The sequence below is a fragment of the Anastrepha obliqua genome, chromosome 1, assembly GCF_027943255.1.
Source record: "Anastrepha obliqua isolate idAnaObli1 chromosome 1, idAnaObli1_1.0, whole genome shotgun sequence".
Classification (NCBI taxonomy): Eukaryota; Metazoa; Arthropoda; class Insecta; order Diptera; family Tephritidae; genus Anastrepha; species Anastrepha obliqua.
This window is the reverse complement of record NC_072892.1, coordinates 114,189,314-114,204,094: the sequence shown is the minus strand read 5'-3', so window position 1 is coordinate 114,204,094 and position 14,781 is coordinate 114,189,314. Positions and strand designations below refer to the sequence as shown.

The window sequence follows — 14,781 nt, the reverse complement described above, 5'->3', positions numbered from 1 at the left end:
CTCTGTTTGTTCTATCCGATACATAAACAAAGGTTTAAATCAGCATCGCTACAAAGATCAGTTCTGATTCGATCGTCACGCGGTCGCGACGTACTATAGAACGGCTAGCAAGTTAGACGATACTGATAATTCTAATACATTTGTATAAAGTCATCGAACTTAGTATCTGATAAAGGTGCTAAGAAATCATATGAAGTAATCAACGCATATTAAAATTGCACAAGAAATATATTAAATGCAAACAAATTTATAATATGTAAATAACTAAAAACACAAAAAAAAACATCTTGCTTTGGAAAACAAAAATCCCCTTCAGTGTACAATCACGCTATACTACCGCGAATTGAACGCACATACATACATACTTACGTTCTTAGGAATTTATTTAGTAAATTTAAGAAACTTGAATAAGAAAAAAGCAAAAATGTATTGCAATAAATTTTTTTGGCTACCAATACTTTTCGCGTCATTGCAAGTGGCCTACGCACGTAAGTTTTCAAATAAATATAAAATAGTAGAATATAGAAACAATAAAATACAATTCAATATTAAATAAATAACATCGTATTGAAGTTTCGTCTGCTTGAAATGCATAAAATTGAAATTAAATGTTTGCCTTGAAAATATTTGAAAAACCAGTAATTGCAGCAGCTAACGAATTTCTCTTCTACTTTCACGCTCCACTCAACAAATGCAAACCGGCACTTAATGACGAAACCTGTCATCGTAAATGGCTGCGTAAACAATAATCAAAACAATCGAAACAAAATACAAATAAACAACTCACATACATATGTACGTATGTAATAAACAGAATATTATTCTTGCTTAACACCCTACAACACGTACGGCCGCTGTGTGCCTTACAACAAATGTGAATTTCTTCAAAAACTCTTCACTCAGTACGGTCTTTCACTGCCACAAAACTATTTAGCGGATATACAAAAGTCGCGCTGTCAAGGAAGCACACCTGGGGTAAGTTGTTAAGAGACTTTCTAAAATTTAGTGAGCTATATTCGAATACAAATTGACTTGTGCCGAATCGTAGCCTGTTGGTTCTGGGTGTGATGGCAATTAAATAAAGATATGAAATATACCCATCATAAAAAAGTTTTTTTCAACAGTGAAAACCCTGCTGTCAAGGATGTGGGCTATCAATCCCAGGGTCTAGTGGCAAGCATAGCAAAGTGAATGATGATTTGTTTAAGAATGCTGGGATTTTCTCGTTACTTTTTTTGTAATATTTCTCATTCTTTAACCAAAACTACATAAAAGAAACTTTGAAGCTTTTACAAAAAAATTTCAGGTCCCCAGTAATAATAAGTGCAGGTTTTAAGCATCTAAAAAATTCCTAGAATTTTTATAATTTTTTTTCTCTTGGTTAGTGAAATTTTAATAAAAAAAGGGAAATTTTTAAGCATCTAAAAATTGTTTGAATTTTATAATTTTTTTTTCTGAGCCATGAATTTTAATAAAACGAGTGCAAGTTTTAAGCTTCTGAAAAATCGCTGGATTTTTAATAATTTTTTTGTTTCATGGCTTATGAAATTTTAATAAAACGAGTGCAAGTTTTAAACTTCTGAAGAATCGCTGGATTTTTAATATTTTTTTTGTTTCATGGCTCAAGAAATTTTAGTAAAACGAGTGCAAGTTGTAAGCTTATGAAAAATCGCAAGGGAAATTTTTAAGCATCTAAAAAATTGTTTGAATTTTATAATTTTTTTTTTCTGAGCCATGAATTTTAATAAAACGAGTGCAAGTTTTAAGCTTCTGAAAAATCGCTCGATTTTTAATAATTTTTTTGTTTCATGGCTCATGAAATTTTAGTAAAACAGGCGCAAGTTTTAAGCGTCTAAAGCTTGCTCGAATTTCTAATAACTTGTTTTTTCAGGGTTGATTAAATTTTAATAAAGCAAGTGGTTGTTTTAAGCAACTAAAAAATTACTTGAATTCTTACTATTTGTTTTTCTCATAACTCTTGAAACTGTAGTAAGCGTCTAAATATCTAAATATCGCTTTAATGTATTTTTTTCATGGCTCATGAAATTTTAATAAAACAAGCGCAAGTTTTGAGCGTCTAAAAATCGCTTAAATTTTTTATAATTTTTTTTCTTAGGGCTCATCAAATTTTAGTAAGACAAGCGCAAGTTTTTACAATTAGTTTCTCTTGGTAAATAAGACAAAATTTGGAATAATTTTTTCTGACCGCTTTTTACACCAATAATTTATTGTGATATAAAATACATAGGAAAATTTGCAAACAGTTTTTTTTTTCATTAACGTAACTCTTTAGCCGCTTAAAACTTGTACTTTATTTTACCAAAATCGTTATAACCCTACATATCCTAAATTTTTCAAAATTTTCAGATTAAAAATTTCAAAATTTTGATTTAAAATTGTAGATTTTTTAACATTTTGTTAAAGTTTGAAAAATTGATTTATGTATAATATTAATATAATATGTATTATTATTCAATGAATAATGTTAAAAAAAAATTATAAAAAAATTCTAATTTAAAAAAATGGTATATAAATATTAAAAAAGTCATCACGCACTCAGTTATGCTTGTATGCATATATCCCAATTGGCTATGACAGGACGTGAAACTCATTATAGAAATACTTCTGATCCGTCCTTTGGCGGACCAAATTCTTTCCGATCTTTCTTCTTTTCATATGAGCTGAAACCCTTGGTATCTTCCTTTCTCTCAGAAAGTCCTCTATGCTGTCTTCCCTAAGAAATATTCTGGTACTTCTTGAATCCTGAATTGTTGTACTCCTATCATAATTATTAATTATACTACATAATTTTATCACATAAATAAACAGAATACAAAAATCAAAAACAAAAAAGTGCAACAAATAATAAAACAAATGCAGGTTGAATAAGGATGCATTTCAGCAACAAACCCCCAAAATGAGCTTTTCATAAACTTGATTAGAAGACCAATCAGGGGCAATTACCGGCTTTCTGTGGGACCGGTCTTTATATGTTTTTACGAAGGACTTTGCTGTAGAATCCCTTTTGCAAATGCCAAGGTATTCAAAATTTTCTTCATTCAAAATAATTTTTTTTGTTATTCAGTAAAAAGTTATTCAAAAAAGGAAATGAATGATTAATTTTGCGCCATCTTGTATTTTCAAAATAACGTTACAAATATTTATTTAATTTTTCTATTAATTTAATCTATACTAATATTATAAAGAGGAAAACTTTGTTTGTTTGTTTGTTACGAATAGGCTCAAAAACTACCGGACCGATTTTAAAAATTCTTTCACCATTCGAAAGCTACATTATCCACGAGTAACATGGATTATATTTTATTTTGGAAATAGGGCTCGAGATATAGGTCAAAACGTGGACCCGGGTAACCTTCGGACGTGTATGTACAATATGGGTATCAAATGAAAGCTGTTGGTGAATGCTTTAGTACAGAGTATTTTTCATGCCGCACCGTGACTGGGGTCTCGAGATATAGGTCAAAACGTGGACCCGGGTAACCTTCGGATGTGTATGTACAATATGGGTATCAAATTGAAGCTGTTGGTGAATGCTTTAGTACAGAGTATTTTTCATGCCGCTCCGTGACTGGGGTCTCGAGATATAGGTCAAAAGGTGGACCCGGGTAACCTTTGGTTGTGTATGTACAATATGGGTATCAAATGAAAGCTGTTGATAAGTGCTTTAATATGGGGTAATTTTCATACCTATTGATGACTAGGGTCTGGAAATATATGCCAAAACGTGGACCCGCCGTCTCTTTGCACCGAATTAAACCAAACTTACACACATTGTTAAGGAGGTATTGAAGATGGTTTCCGTATAGTTTGGATACCTATTGGTAGATAGGGTCTCGAGATATAGGTCCAAACGTGGACCCGGGTAACCTTCGGATGTGTATGTACAATATGGGTATCAAATGGAAGCTGTTGATAAGTGCTTTAATACGGGGTAATTTGATGACTAAGGTCTGGAAATATATGCCAAAACGTGGACCCGCCGTGTCTTTGCACCGAATTAAACCAAACTTACACACATTGTTAAGGAGGTATTGAAGATGGTTTCCGTATAGTTTGGATTCCTATTGGTAGATAGGGTCTCGAGATATAGGTCAAAACGTGGACCCGGGTAACCTTCGGATGTGTATGTACAATATGGGTATCAAATGGAAGCTGTTGGTGAATGCTTTAGTTCAGAGTATTTCCATCCGCTCCGTGACTAGGGTCTCGAGATAGAGACCAAAACGTGGACCCTAGAATGTGTTTGTACAATATGGATATCAAATGAAAGCTGTTGATAAGTGCTTTAATACGGGGTAATTTTCATACCTATTGATGACTAGGGTCTCGAAATATATGCCAAAACGTGGACCCGCCGTGTCTTTGAACCGAATTAAACCAAACTTACACACATTGTTAAGTAGATATTGAAGATGATTTCCGTATAGTTTGAATACCTATTGGTAGATAGGGTCTCGAGATATAGGTCAAAACGTGGACCCGGGTAACCTTCGGATGTGTATGTACAATATGGGTATCAAATGGAAGCTGTTGCTGAATGCTTTAGTTCAGAGTATTTCCATCCGCTCCGTGACTAGGGTCTCGAGATAGAGACCAAAACGTGGAGCCTAGAATGTGTTTGTACAATATGGATATCAAATTGAAGCTGTTGGGGAATGCTTTAGTACAGAGTATTTTTCATGCCGCTCCGTGACTGGGGTCTCGAGATATAGGTCAAAACGTGGACCCGGGTAACCTTTGGTTGTGTATGTACAATATGGGTATCAAATGAAAGCTGTTGATAAGTGCTTTAATACGGGGTAATTTTCATACCTATTGATGACTAGGGTCTCGAAATATATGCCAAAACGTGGACCCGCCGTGTCTTTGCACCGAATTAAACCAAACTTACACACATTGTTAAGTAGATATTGAAGATGATTTCCGTATAGTTTGAATACCTATTGGTAGATAGGGTCCCGAGATATAGGTCAAAACGTGGACCCGGGTAACCTTCGGATGTGTATGTACAATATGGGTATCAAATGGAAGCTGTTGCTGAATGCTTTAGTTCAGAGTATTTCCATCCGCTCCGTGACTAGGGTCTCGAGATAGAGACCAAAACGTGGAGCCTAGAATGTGTTTGTACAATATGGATATCAAATTGAAGCTGTTGGGGAATGCTTTAGTACAGAGTATTTTTCATGCCGCTCCGTGACTGGGGTCTCGAGATATAGGTCAAAACGTGGACCCGGGTAACCTTTGGTTGTGTATGTACAATATGGGTATCAAATGAAAGCTGTTGATAAGTGCTTTAATACGGGGTAATTTTCATACCTATTGATGACTAGGGTCTCGAAATATATGCCAAAACGTGGACCCGCCGTGTCTTTGCACCGAATTAAACCAAACTTACGCACATTGTTAAGTAAGTATTGAAAATGGGTTTCGTAAAGTTTGGTTGTAATTCGGAGCACTGGCAACGGGTACAGCGTTCTTTTGAACCATCCATAATGTCGCTTACTTTTTTAACGCTTGGGGCGGAACTGAACTGTCAAATTGACAGTGTGAGTTACAATGGGTCTATATTTCTTTCTGATTTGGATGCCATAAGGAAAAAACGTAAGTGCAACATGTAAAAATTGTTTGTGAATTTTTTTGGAGTGGATTTTGGAACAGTGAATAATTTCTTACGAAATTTGAGAATTTAATGTGAAATCCGAATGAAATTATGTGTTCGTGAAAAAAAAATTTTTTTCGTTTTTTTTTTGAAAAATATAAATGGATAATGGTTAAAAAAGCTCCAATGGATCAGGAAAAAAGACGATTGTTTATTCATATGCGTTGATTTGACATTTAAAAACAATCTTCTTTTTTCCTGATTTTCAATTTATATTTTATATTTACTCAAAAACAAATAGAAAAACAAAAAATATTGTTTATGCCAAAGCGCTTGAATAAAGAATAAAGAAATAAATAATATGAAAATCATATATTTTCTGTTCTAAACCATATCTATTCTATTTTAGTGTGCCCAGCGAAGGGGGCCGGGTTTGCTAGTTATCTTATAAACTTAAATATGTACTTGTGCAGTACTAGTGGAGTACGACTGGAGTGAGTAGAGCTACTTGGGCTCATTGCTTACGGCTCACGAACACTTTGATCGCTCGTAGTGAGTTCAAAACTGGGTGAGCATTCAGTTTCGCTCACAGCAATGAGTCATACACACTACTATTATAATATATATTTTATTAAGAACTAAAAAGAGCTGTTACTTAGTTTATAGGTAAAGTGCACAAAAAATTGGAGCTCTATTTCTTCATGTGCTATTTTGAACTCCCGTTTGCCCCAGTACAATACAAGAAGGACTCAGTATGTCCTGGGGGCTACACACCATTCAATTTCCAAACTAGTAGCTGTGTTTACTGGTCATTAAACGATCGGCACACACGCGGATAAATTAGTTTTCCATTTAACCCCCATAGCAGAAGCTGTGGGGACCTTTCAGAGAAGGAGACTGTTGAGCACTTTCTGTATAAATGTCCGGTTTTGGCAGCTAGACGGTTCAGGTCACTGAGTGATCCTTTCTTCGACAACCTGGAACAGTGCACCAACCTAAATCCCATTAATCTTTTCGAATACATCAACAGCTCTGGCTGGCTGTATATGCCTTCCTGTTGGAGGTCTTATAATTGGTACTTCAACCATTTCACCTACCTATCTAGTACATACATAAAAATATAACAAATTTCCATTGGGCGCTTCACAAGCTGCTGTCGTTAGTGTCGTATAGAAGTATGTCGTAAAGTTTTTCACAGTTGAATAAATGTTCAGAGATGTTCACATGTACAATACAACAACACGAAATTGACGGGAGTCTTGTGGATACCCTATATGTTTAATTGCAAAAATCGCTCTCCGGCTGCGTGAAATTAAAATTTCACTTATGGACATGAATCAATTATTTATGAATTCGAAAGCGTGCTTACACAATTTTTTGGGAAAAGATATCTACTAAGTGCGCGATGGAGAGAATACAGAAGGTGACGATTTCCGCGAACTGCTATCCGGTTCTCAGTCAATTTGATTGAGTCAGCTGATTTGCTGACGTAATAAGTGGACATTTGCTTTCGTGTTATTGTTGCACTGATTTTAATTTTTATTGTTGTTAACGAGTGCATTTATCGTACTACGCCGTTCTCTTGATTGCCCACTTGTTACGCCTCAGCGAGAAACACTCTCACGGATGTCGCAATCTTGTAATCGATCATTCTTGTATTGCATGTAGGAGGATGCTTAATATTATATTATTTCAAGGTAAGCGGAGAGAGCTTTCACCTTTTAGATTTTAAGCAAGGTGTAACAAACTAAGGTGATGTCAGTCAAGCGGTGTTTGTTGTAATTTTGCCAAGTTCATCATTCTTATTTCTGAATGATGCCAATTTGACTTACTTGCCTACATTTTTGATTCTTTCTCTCTTTCTAATAATTATATGCTTATCAGCATGTGTTTGAGAGCACTCTAACATCGTTACTTTTCTATAATTTTTGTATGGATAGTTCCCAATCCCATGATTAATTTTATCAATTAATTCCTTCGATGTGTCCCATGCATTCAAATCACAATTTCAAAAAATTTTGTTCCGGCTGTTTAAAGTATAGTTAGACAGTTGTATTTTTGCTTCAGTTTGGACGATATTTAGCTAAGAAATTTCAAAGCCTCCAACTTAGATGGTGACGATTCGTCAAGATCCGCAAAGCGTGGAGTTTAGTTTTTTGCTGGATACCGCATAACTTAACAATTGCCCAAAAAAGATATGTTGTTGTTGTTATAGCGGCTCATTAGACCCTGCCAGGGCGGTGCAGGCACCGATCGTCATCATCTAACGTTGGGCACAGGATACGTGCGGTTTCGACGGGGTGGGTCCAGAGGGAGAGGGGTGCTAGGCGAGTGGGTTTGAGAGGACATGTGAATAGGCGGTTAGTATCACAGCTGAAGCTCCTCGTCTGCAATGGATGGTGGTTGGACTCCGATAATAGTATTCAGGGATCGGGAGTTTAGGAAAGGGATAGGAGAATGCCACCCCTCTATGCCTAGGTTCTAGCAAGTGTCTACAGGGGGACTCTTGCAGTAACATCCTAGCCAGAATTGCTTGCTGAGCATTTTACTGTACGCCTTAATCAGGAGCATGGAAGCGTCATGGTGAAGGTGTTGCAGGGGAGACATCAGGAGGCATCACTTGTCTGTCAATCAATAAAACCAGGCGACGAAATGGGTGCAGCCAGACCGGCCAATTGCTTTTTATGTGGCCAGCAACATTTCTTTATCTCTGTTTCAAGTGCTGGCGGCTAGCGATTTGAAGATCTTGTTGCGGTTTTGGTGTGCCATTGAATTTTACCATTAATTGCAAAGTTGTTGGCGGAAGAAGCAGCTCAAATCAAATGGTCGCCTGTTTTTTCGCATAAACTGGAAAATTTGGTAATTTCGCAACTGTACTACCAGAAAAACTTAAAACAGTCAGTTATGAGTGGTGCACAGCCATTTGTTTGCAGAAATTTTTGAAAAATAAAGGAAAATAAACTGCCGAATACGAATTATCCTTCACCAAAACAATGTGAGCTCCCACATATCCGCACACAACTCGCCTAAGAGAGTTTCTGAGCACTCAAAAGATTTGATTAATGACTCAAGCTCCTTATAGCCCTGATATGGCATCCAATGATTTATTTTTGTTCATGAACTTCAAAATTATATGCGAGGTCAACGTTTTTCAACGCCTGAAGTAGCTGTTGAAGTCTTTAAACAACTCGTTTTGGGGTATCCACTTCTAAGTGGCAAAAGTGCTTTGAAAGTTGGTTCAAGTGATTGCCGAAGTGTATTGGCTTCCAAGCAAAATTTTTCGAAAAACAATAAATCCATTTGCATTATTATCATGTTATACTGTGTTTTGATTATTGAGTGCAAAATATAAAAAGCAACCCTCGTAAAATAAAACACACATATTTTCTTTGTGTTTTTTTTTTTCTTTTTTTAATTAGAGGCACGTGCACATGTGCATAGGTTATTGTTTAGTATATCGCGGTACATATGTAAATATGTGTATGTATGTGCAGTTGTGGGATTAAGGTAAATATTATTTTTAATTTTCGGTGATTTCTTTAAAGATAAATTTCTTGATAGATAAATTTGGGCGCACCTTAAATTTTAATTGCCTGACAGTCGTTTCTATTAGCTCATGTCACGTACATTTATACATTTGCTTAAACAACAGCCAATCCCAAATATTTTCTTCAAATTATAATTTTAAAAAACTTTTCTGTGGGATTTCCCCCTTGTTTTAACCTTGCAAATTTTCATATTCAGCCAAAATCGCGTAATCGGTTATCGCGGCAATCAAGAGGAAGTTTTCATATTTCTTCAAATGCTCACTCGTTATACTTTTTATATAGTATAAATATGTGTAATTATACGTAGAGATTCACACTAAGTATGGGGACCAGCCAAAAATTGTCTTTAAATATTCAAGCAAGTGCCATTGACTTTTTGTAGCCGTGATTTTCAAATGCTACCTACCGAACTCGTTTCTCCTAAACTCAAATATGTGCATTGTTGAAATATATTTATGAAAAAGGTGTGCATTTTATATGTATTCTATATACATACATACACATATAGACGATGAAATGATATTTAGTAATATCATCTGTGCAATGAAAGATTTTGCAATATTTTCCCAATTTCGTTGCTCTTTTTAAATTTGCTTAAACAAAAATGTATAAATAAATAAAAATTAAAAAATATTGTATGATGGCGGTCTTGTTGAATAAAAACGCCAAAAATTTAATAATTCTTCATTTTACAATAAATTGTCCACTTATTTATCAATTGACTTGTGGTTGACCTCCCACAAAATTGTTTGTGTTATTAATTATGAATGAACTGGGAATTTCATAAATAAACATGAGCCTTTGAAAACTGGTATTTTTTAATGATAAACACTTATATATGTACACATATATTTATTTAGTTTGCAGTTGTATACCGTGCAGGGAAATCCGCTGGTGTCGAACTGTTGCGCTTTTGGAAAACTTAGCGTCCAGACGAGTCCGCTTTCGTTTTCAGATCTATATAAGTTCTAGTGAATTTCCTAAGAATTCTCGTTTATCAATGAATTTAAAATCATAATTATTTTTTCTCTCTCTGCGTCATTCCGCAACCTATTTACATAAGGAAATATAAGGTAGCCAACATCAAGAATCCAACTCAAAAGTGTTAGAATAATGAAATATTAATCAAATATTACAAGATATGTGTATGAACAGGGTGCGTACGGATGAGAAAAAAACTAGTTAGTATTTATTTTGAATAAAATTTAATGAAACTTCGCAAACATTAACTTATTTTTATCTATAAAATTATTCAATAAAATTTGCAATTACCTCCTCGATCCGGGTCGGGAAGGGTCCCGAATCAAATCTCTATATTCATAGTGGCCATAACGGTACTATGTGCAGCCTTCAGTGAAGAAATGTTGTTATGAGGATGCTTGTTGGTTTCACGCCCAACTACGCCCCATACGTATTAATCCAGCGGATTAAGGTCTAGGGGGTTAGACGGCCATAAATTCGGTGTTATGTGGTTATGGAAATTTTCAGCCTTCCAATTTTGCATCGCCATCGCTTTGTAGAGTAGAGTCTTTCTGAAAGATGTATGGTCTGTCACCGCGTACACTAACAATCCAGGGTTCCACTACTGTCCCAAGAACCTCGATTTTTGCAGCAGAAATCACTCGAAATCCATAAGTAAAATGTTTTGGTGGTATTTGATGTCCTTAGTTGCTCACCTCACCTCTGTAGGATGGGATGGAATGGATGGTTATCATCTGTCATTTTTGCACTTGGTTTTTGGCCATGGTTAAAACTTTTTTCGTCAGAAAACAAAAACCATAACATCTCAGGCCTTTCATAATGTTTAACGCTTTTCATCGGGTAACTCGCTTTTCTCGTGTTTGCTCCGAGCTGTCTGTCTTCTGCGCATAACCGGACATCTTCATGAACAAGTCGACGGATAAAACCCTCAGAAACCCTATAAACGAATAATCGGCACACTTAAGAAAATTAGATATTTCTAAATCGGTGTAATTTGCAGTTATAGTATATCTCTTAATTTCTTGAGTTAATTTGTAGTCCTCCAGGACTTATTTGAAAAAGAGCAAAAAGATAAATAACGGATTCGGTTATGCATGACTTCAAATAACGCATCCACCTTATATACTCATATATATAAGTACATACAGGGTGGGCCATAAAGCTTTTGCTTTTTGAACCACCTATTTTTTTGAGAATGGTAACACAAATGACATGTCAAATTTGTTCATAATTTACTTAAAGGTTTGACATTTACGCAATGGGACGCTAAACGCTTGAACAAAATTGGGAAATATTGAAAACCTATTTCCAAAGTGGTGAGTCTTCTTCTTCTTCCGCGGTTACAGTAAGTGGCGAGCGTTACCGTGACATGCTCAACGAGTTTTTGGTTCCAAAAATTGAAGGGGATGACATGGACGACATTTGGTTTCAACAGGACGGTGCAACTTGTCACACTGCCAAAGTTACACTCGAACTTTTGGCTACCGTTTTTGAAAACCGAATAATCAGCCGAAATTCCGATATCAATTGACCGCCTCGGAGCTGTGATTTAAGCCTGTTGGACTATTTTTTGTGGGGAGCCGTTAAGGACAATGCCATGCGAACCATCCAGAGACGATTGATGCTTCAAAACACGAAATCGAAGTTGCCATTCAAAAAATTGGAGCCCAAACAATCGAAAATGTGCTAAAAGTTGGGTTGATCGAATCGCCTCCTGTAAAGCCAGTCGGGACAATCATTTGAACGATATTATTTTTCATTCATAAATGACAATGTTCAATCTTCAAAATAAAAAAAAAAAGTTTGAAAAAATATCGATTAGTTTTTTTTTATAGCCGATTCAAAAAGCAAATTTTACATGGCCCATCCTATACAAGTAAATGGTTTTCGCATACTGACGATTAGCCAGTTTCCTCTCAAATGAAAAAATATCATTGACTTTCTAAAGTTCTTATACTCGTATTCTTCTTTGGGTAGCGTAAATAGTGCGTCCAAATGATCACTTACTTTACTTATACTACCCACTTTCATATCTTCCAGATACATATCTGTTGTGATGACACTCTTTCCCCAACTCCCGCCCCAGAACCTACACCATCGAGCGGAGGAGGCGATAAGAAGGATACGGATTATGTGGCGTCGATGAATCAACAGGGTTTGAGCATATTGCGTGCACAAAAATGTGGCGGCGCTGGCGGAGAGCGTGTGTCGCATGGGCAAAATGTCGATCTGTACGAATTTCCTTGGATGGCACTGTTAATTTACAGTAGTCAGGAGGATCGCTTCAAGTGTGGTGGATCACTTATAACAGATAACTATGTATTGACTGCAGCGCATTGTATGGTGGGCGTGTCTGAGAAAATGTAAGCTGTAAATGAAAGATAGCTTCCTATTTCTAAAATATTTATGTTGCCTCTTTATTTTTTGTCGTCTCTAGAATTGGCGTTCGTTTGGGCGAACATGATTTAACCGAGGAAGAGGATTGCATAACAGTCAATCAACGTCGCATCTGTGCACCGCCAGTGGAAGACATTGGTGTGGAAAAGACTATACCGCATCCAGATTTCAATAATGCGCGCAAAACAAATGATGTCGCTTTGGTGAAACTCGTACGTTCAGTACAGTTCAAAAGTGAGTTTGACCATAATTTTATCTCAAACACTTGAGAAATGTACAAAGTTAAAATTTATTGAATTCCTCATTCTTTTTCTCTTTTGTTTTAGAACACATCAAGCCAATTTGTTTGCCTATTATCCCAGAAGCTGCACAAATACCCAGAGACCGGCGCTTCTTCATAGCTGGTTGGGGCGGCACTGAAAATAGCAAAACATCGAATATATTGCAAAAGGCGTTGGTGCCATTCAAAACGCGTGAGCAATGCCAAAACATTTTCCGACGTACGCGCATCAATGATAATCACCTCTGCGCGGGTGGTGATGGCTTGATTGACACATGCAAGGGTGACTCTGGTGGCCCACTGTTCTATTTGGCACCCTACAGTGGGGCGCACAAATCTTTACGCTATGTCCAATATGGTATTGTGTCCTTTGGTGGCACAGAGTGTGGCAGTGATAAGAATTCCCCAGGCATATACGCCAATGTTGCCAACTTTATGCCATGGATAACCAGCCATATTGTTTAGACACACCGACATACATATAAATTCTAATTGAAATGCAATGGAATGACGATTTGTTTGTGCAATATTTATTATTTTAATTATTTTTTATACGCTAACGTGTTTTCCTTTTAATTTATCATTTAATACGTATTTATGTAGTAGTAGTATTTATATACAAACATATTATTTAAACTCAAACATAGGTTAACATATACATACAAGCAAGTGTGTAGAGAAAAAGTAAAAAAAAATAAACAAGACTTGAAGTTTTTCTTAATTTTACAACATGATTTTCATATTTATTCGTATTTATTCATTGCCAGCTAAGCTCGAAGCAAAGGGCATTACACACAGCATCTGTTTTGGTTTTTTTTAATGTGCAGGTCAGTAGTAATATTATATCATGCACCAGACTTAGCAGCAGGCAGCGCGTCGTGAACAGTTTGCATGCTTTAGGGGATCATGATTCAATTATTAACGGTTTGCTCACTTGTGAGCGAGAGAGAGTTTTAGCACCCTCTTACAAAAAGTTACATTTGAGAAGAGTGAAGAATGTGGACAAAATTAAATCCCTTTAGGTAAAAACTTTTTAAAAATTTAATTTAATTTAAATTGATATTTGAATAATTAACATATTTTAAGGACCACGTAAGTCTATTCCTTATATGCAAATATTTTTGAATAGCTATTTTATTAAATAAACGAAAAATGATCTTGAGTGATGGACACAAGTGTCAAATATGATTGACGTAAGACGCTGTGTATAAATATAGGGTACAAATAGAAGTTATAAGCAGAACTTATAAAATGTGATATTAAAAAAAAATGGTGTAACTTAATCCAAGAATTATGATTTGTGAATTAATTTTTAAATTTAACCAAGATCGCGCAGTTGGAGCAGGTATATATTCTCATAGACTTAGAATTGAAAAATCTCTGCGTCTCTCTAATACTTGCAGTGTCTTCCAGGCGGAAGTATTGGCAGGCTTCTCTTTTAAGGACAATATCGCAAGCTGGATTGAAGACACTGGATTCGGCTACAACAATCTCTAAACTGGTGGAACAAAATAGAAATAGCCTTACCACATTGAGCGAAAACCATAACGTTGCCTTAATCTGAGTCCCGGGACATCGGAATATTGAAGAAAACGAAAAGGCGGACGAAATGGCAAGAGCGGGATATTCCATAAATAACACTCTTACAGAATCGGTATTCACTTCACTGGGTGCAATCAAGAATGCAATCTCCGCAAAATATTTACGAATAACTGATTTTAGATAAAGAGATCAGACAACTTGCAAATTAGGAGAACGTTATGGTCCACCTACAACTACGAAGGGATGCCCACAAACTCACGGCAGTGCTAACTGGCTTCTGGTTCTTGGGAGAGCAAGGAACCAAAATAGGTACCCCTTACAATATACATATATATACTGCCATAGTTATAATCAACCGGAGAAAAAGGAAACTTTCTTCCACCATCTTCTCTGTGAATGCCACGCCCTATGGA

At 35.9% G+C, this 14,781-nt stretch overlaps 1 protein-coding gene across 1 annotated transcript; it reads left to right on the top strand.

Annotated features, from left to right (window-relative positions):
- Positions 1-238: 238 nt before the first annotated feature.
- On the top strand, positions 239-13,497 carry LOC129235711 (serine protease grass-like). Its single transcript, XM_054869706.1, has 5 exons — positions 239-488; positions 815-975; positions 12,190-12,512; positions 12,587-12,780; positions 12,873-13,497. The coding sequence occupies exons 1-5, from the start codon at positions 425-427 to the stop codon at positions 13,289-13,291; spliced, it is 1,161 nt and encodes a 386-aa protein (XP_054725681.1). The 5' UTR covers positions 239-424; the 3' UTR covers positions 13,292-13,497.
- Positions 13,498-14,781: the final 1,284 nt, after the last annotated feature.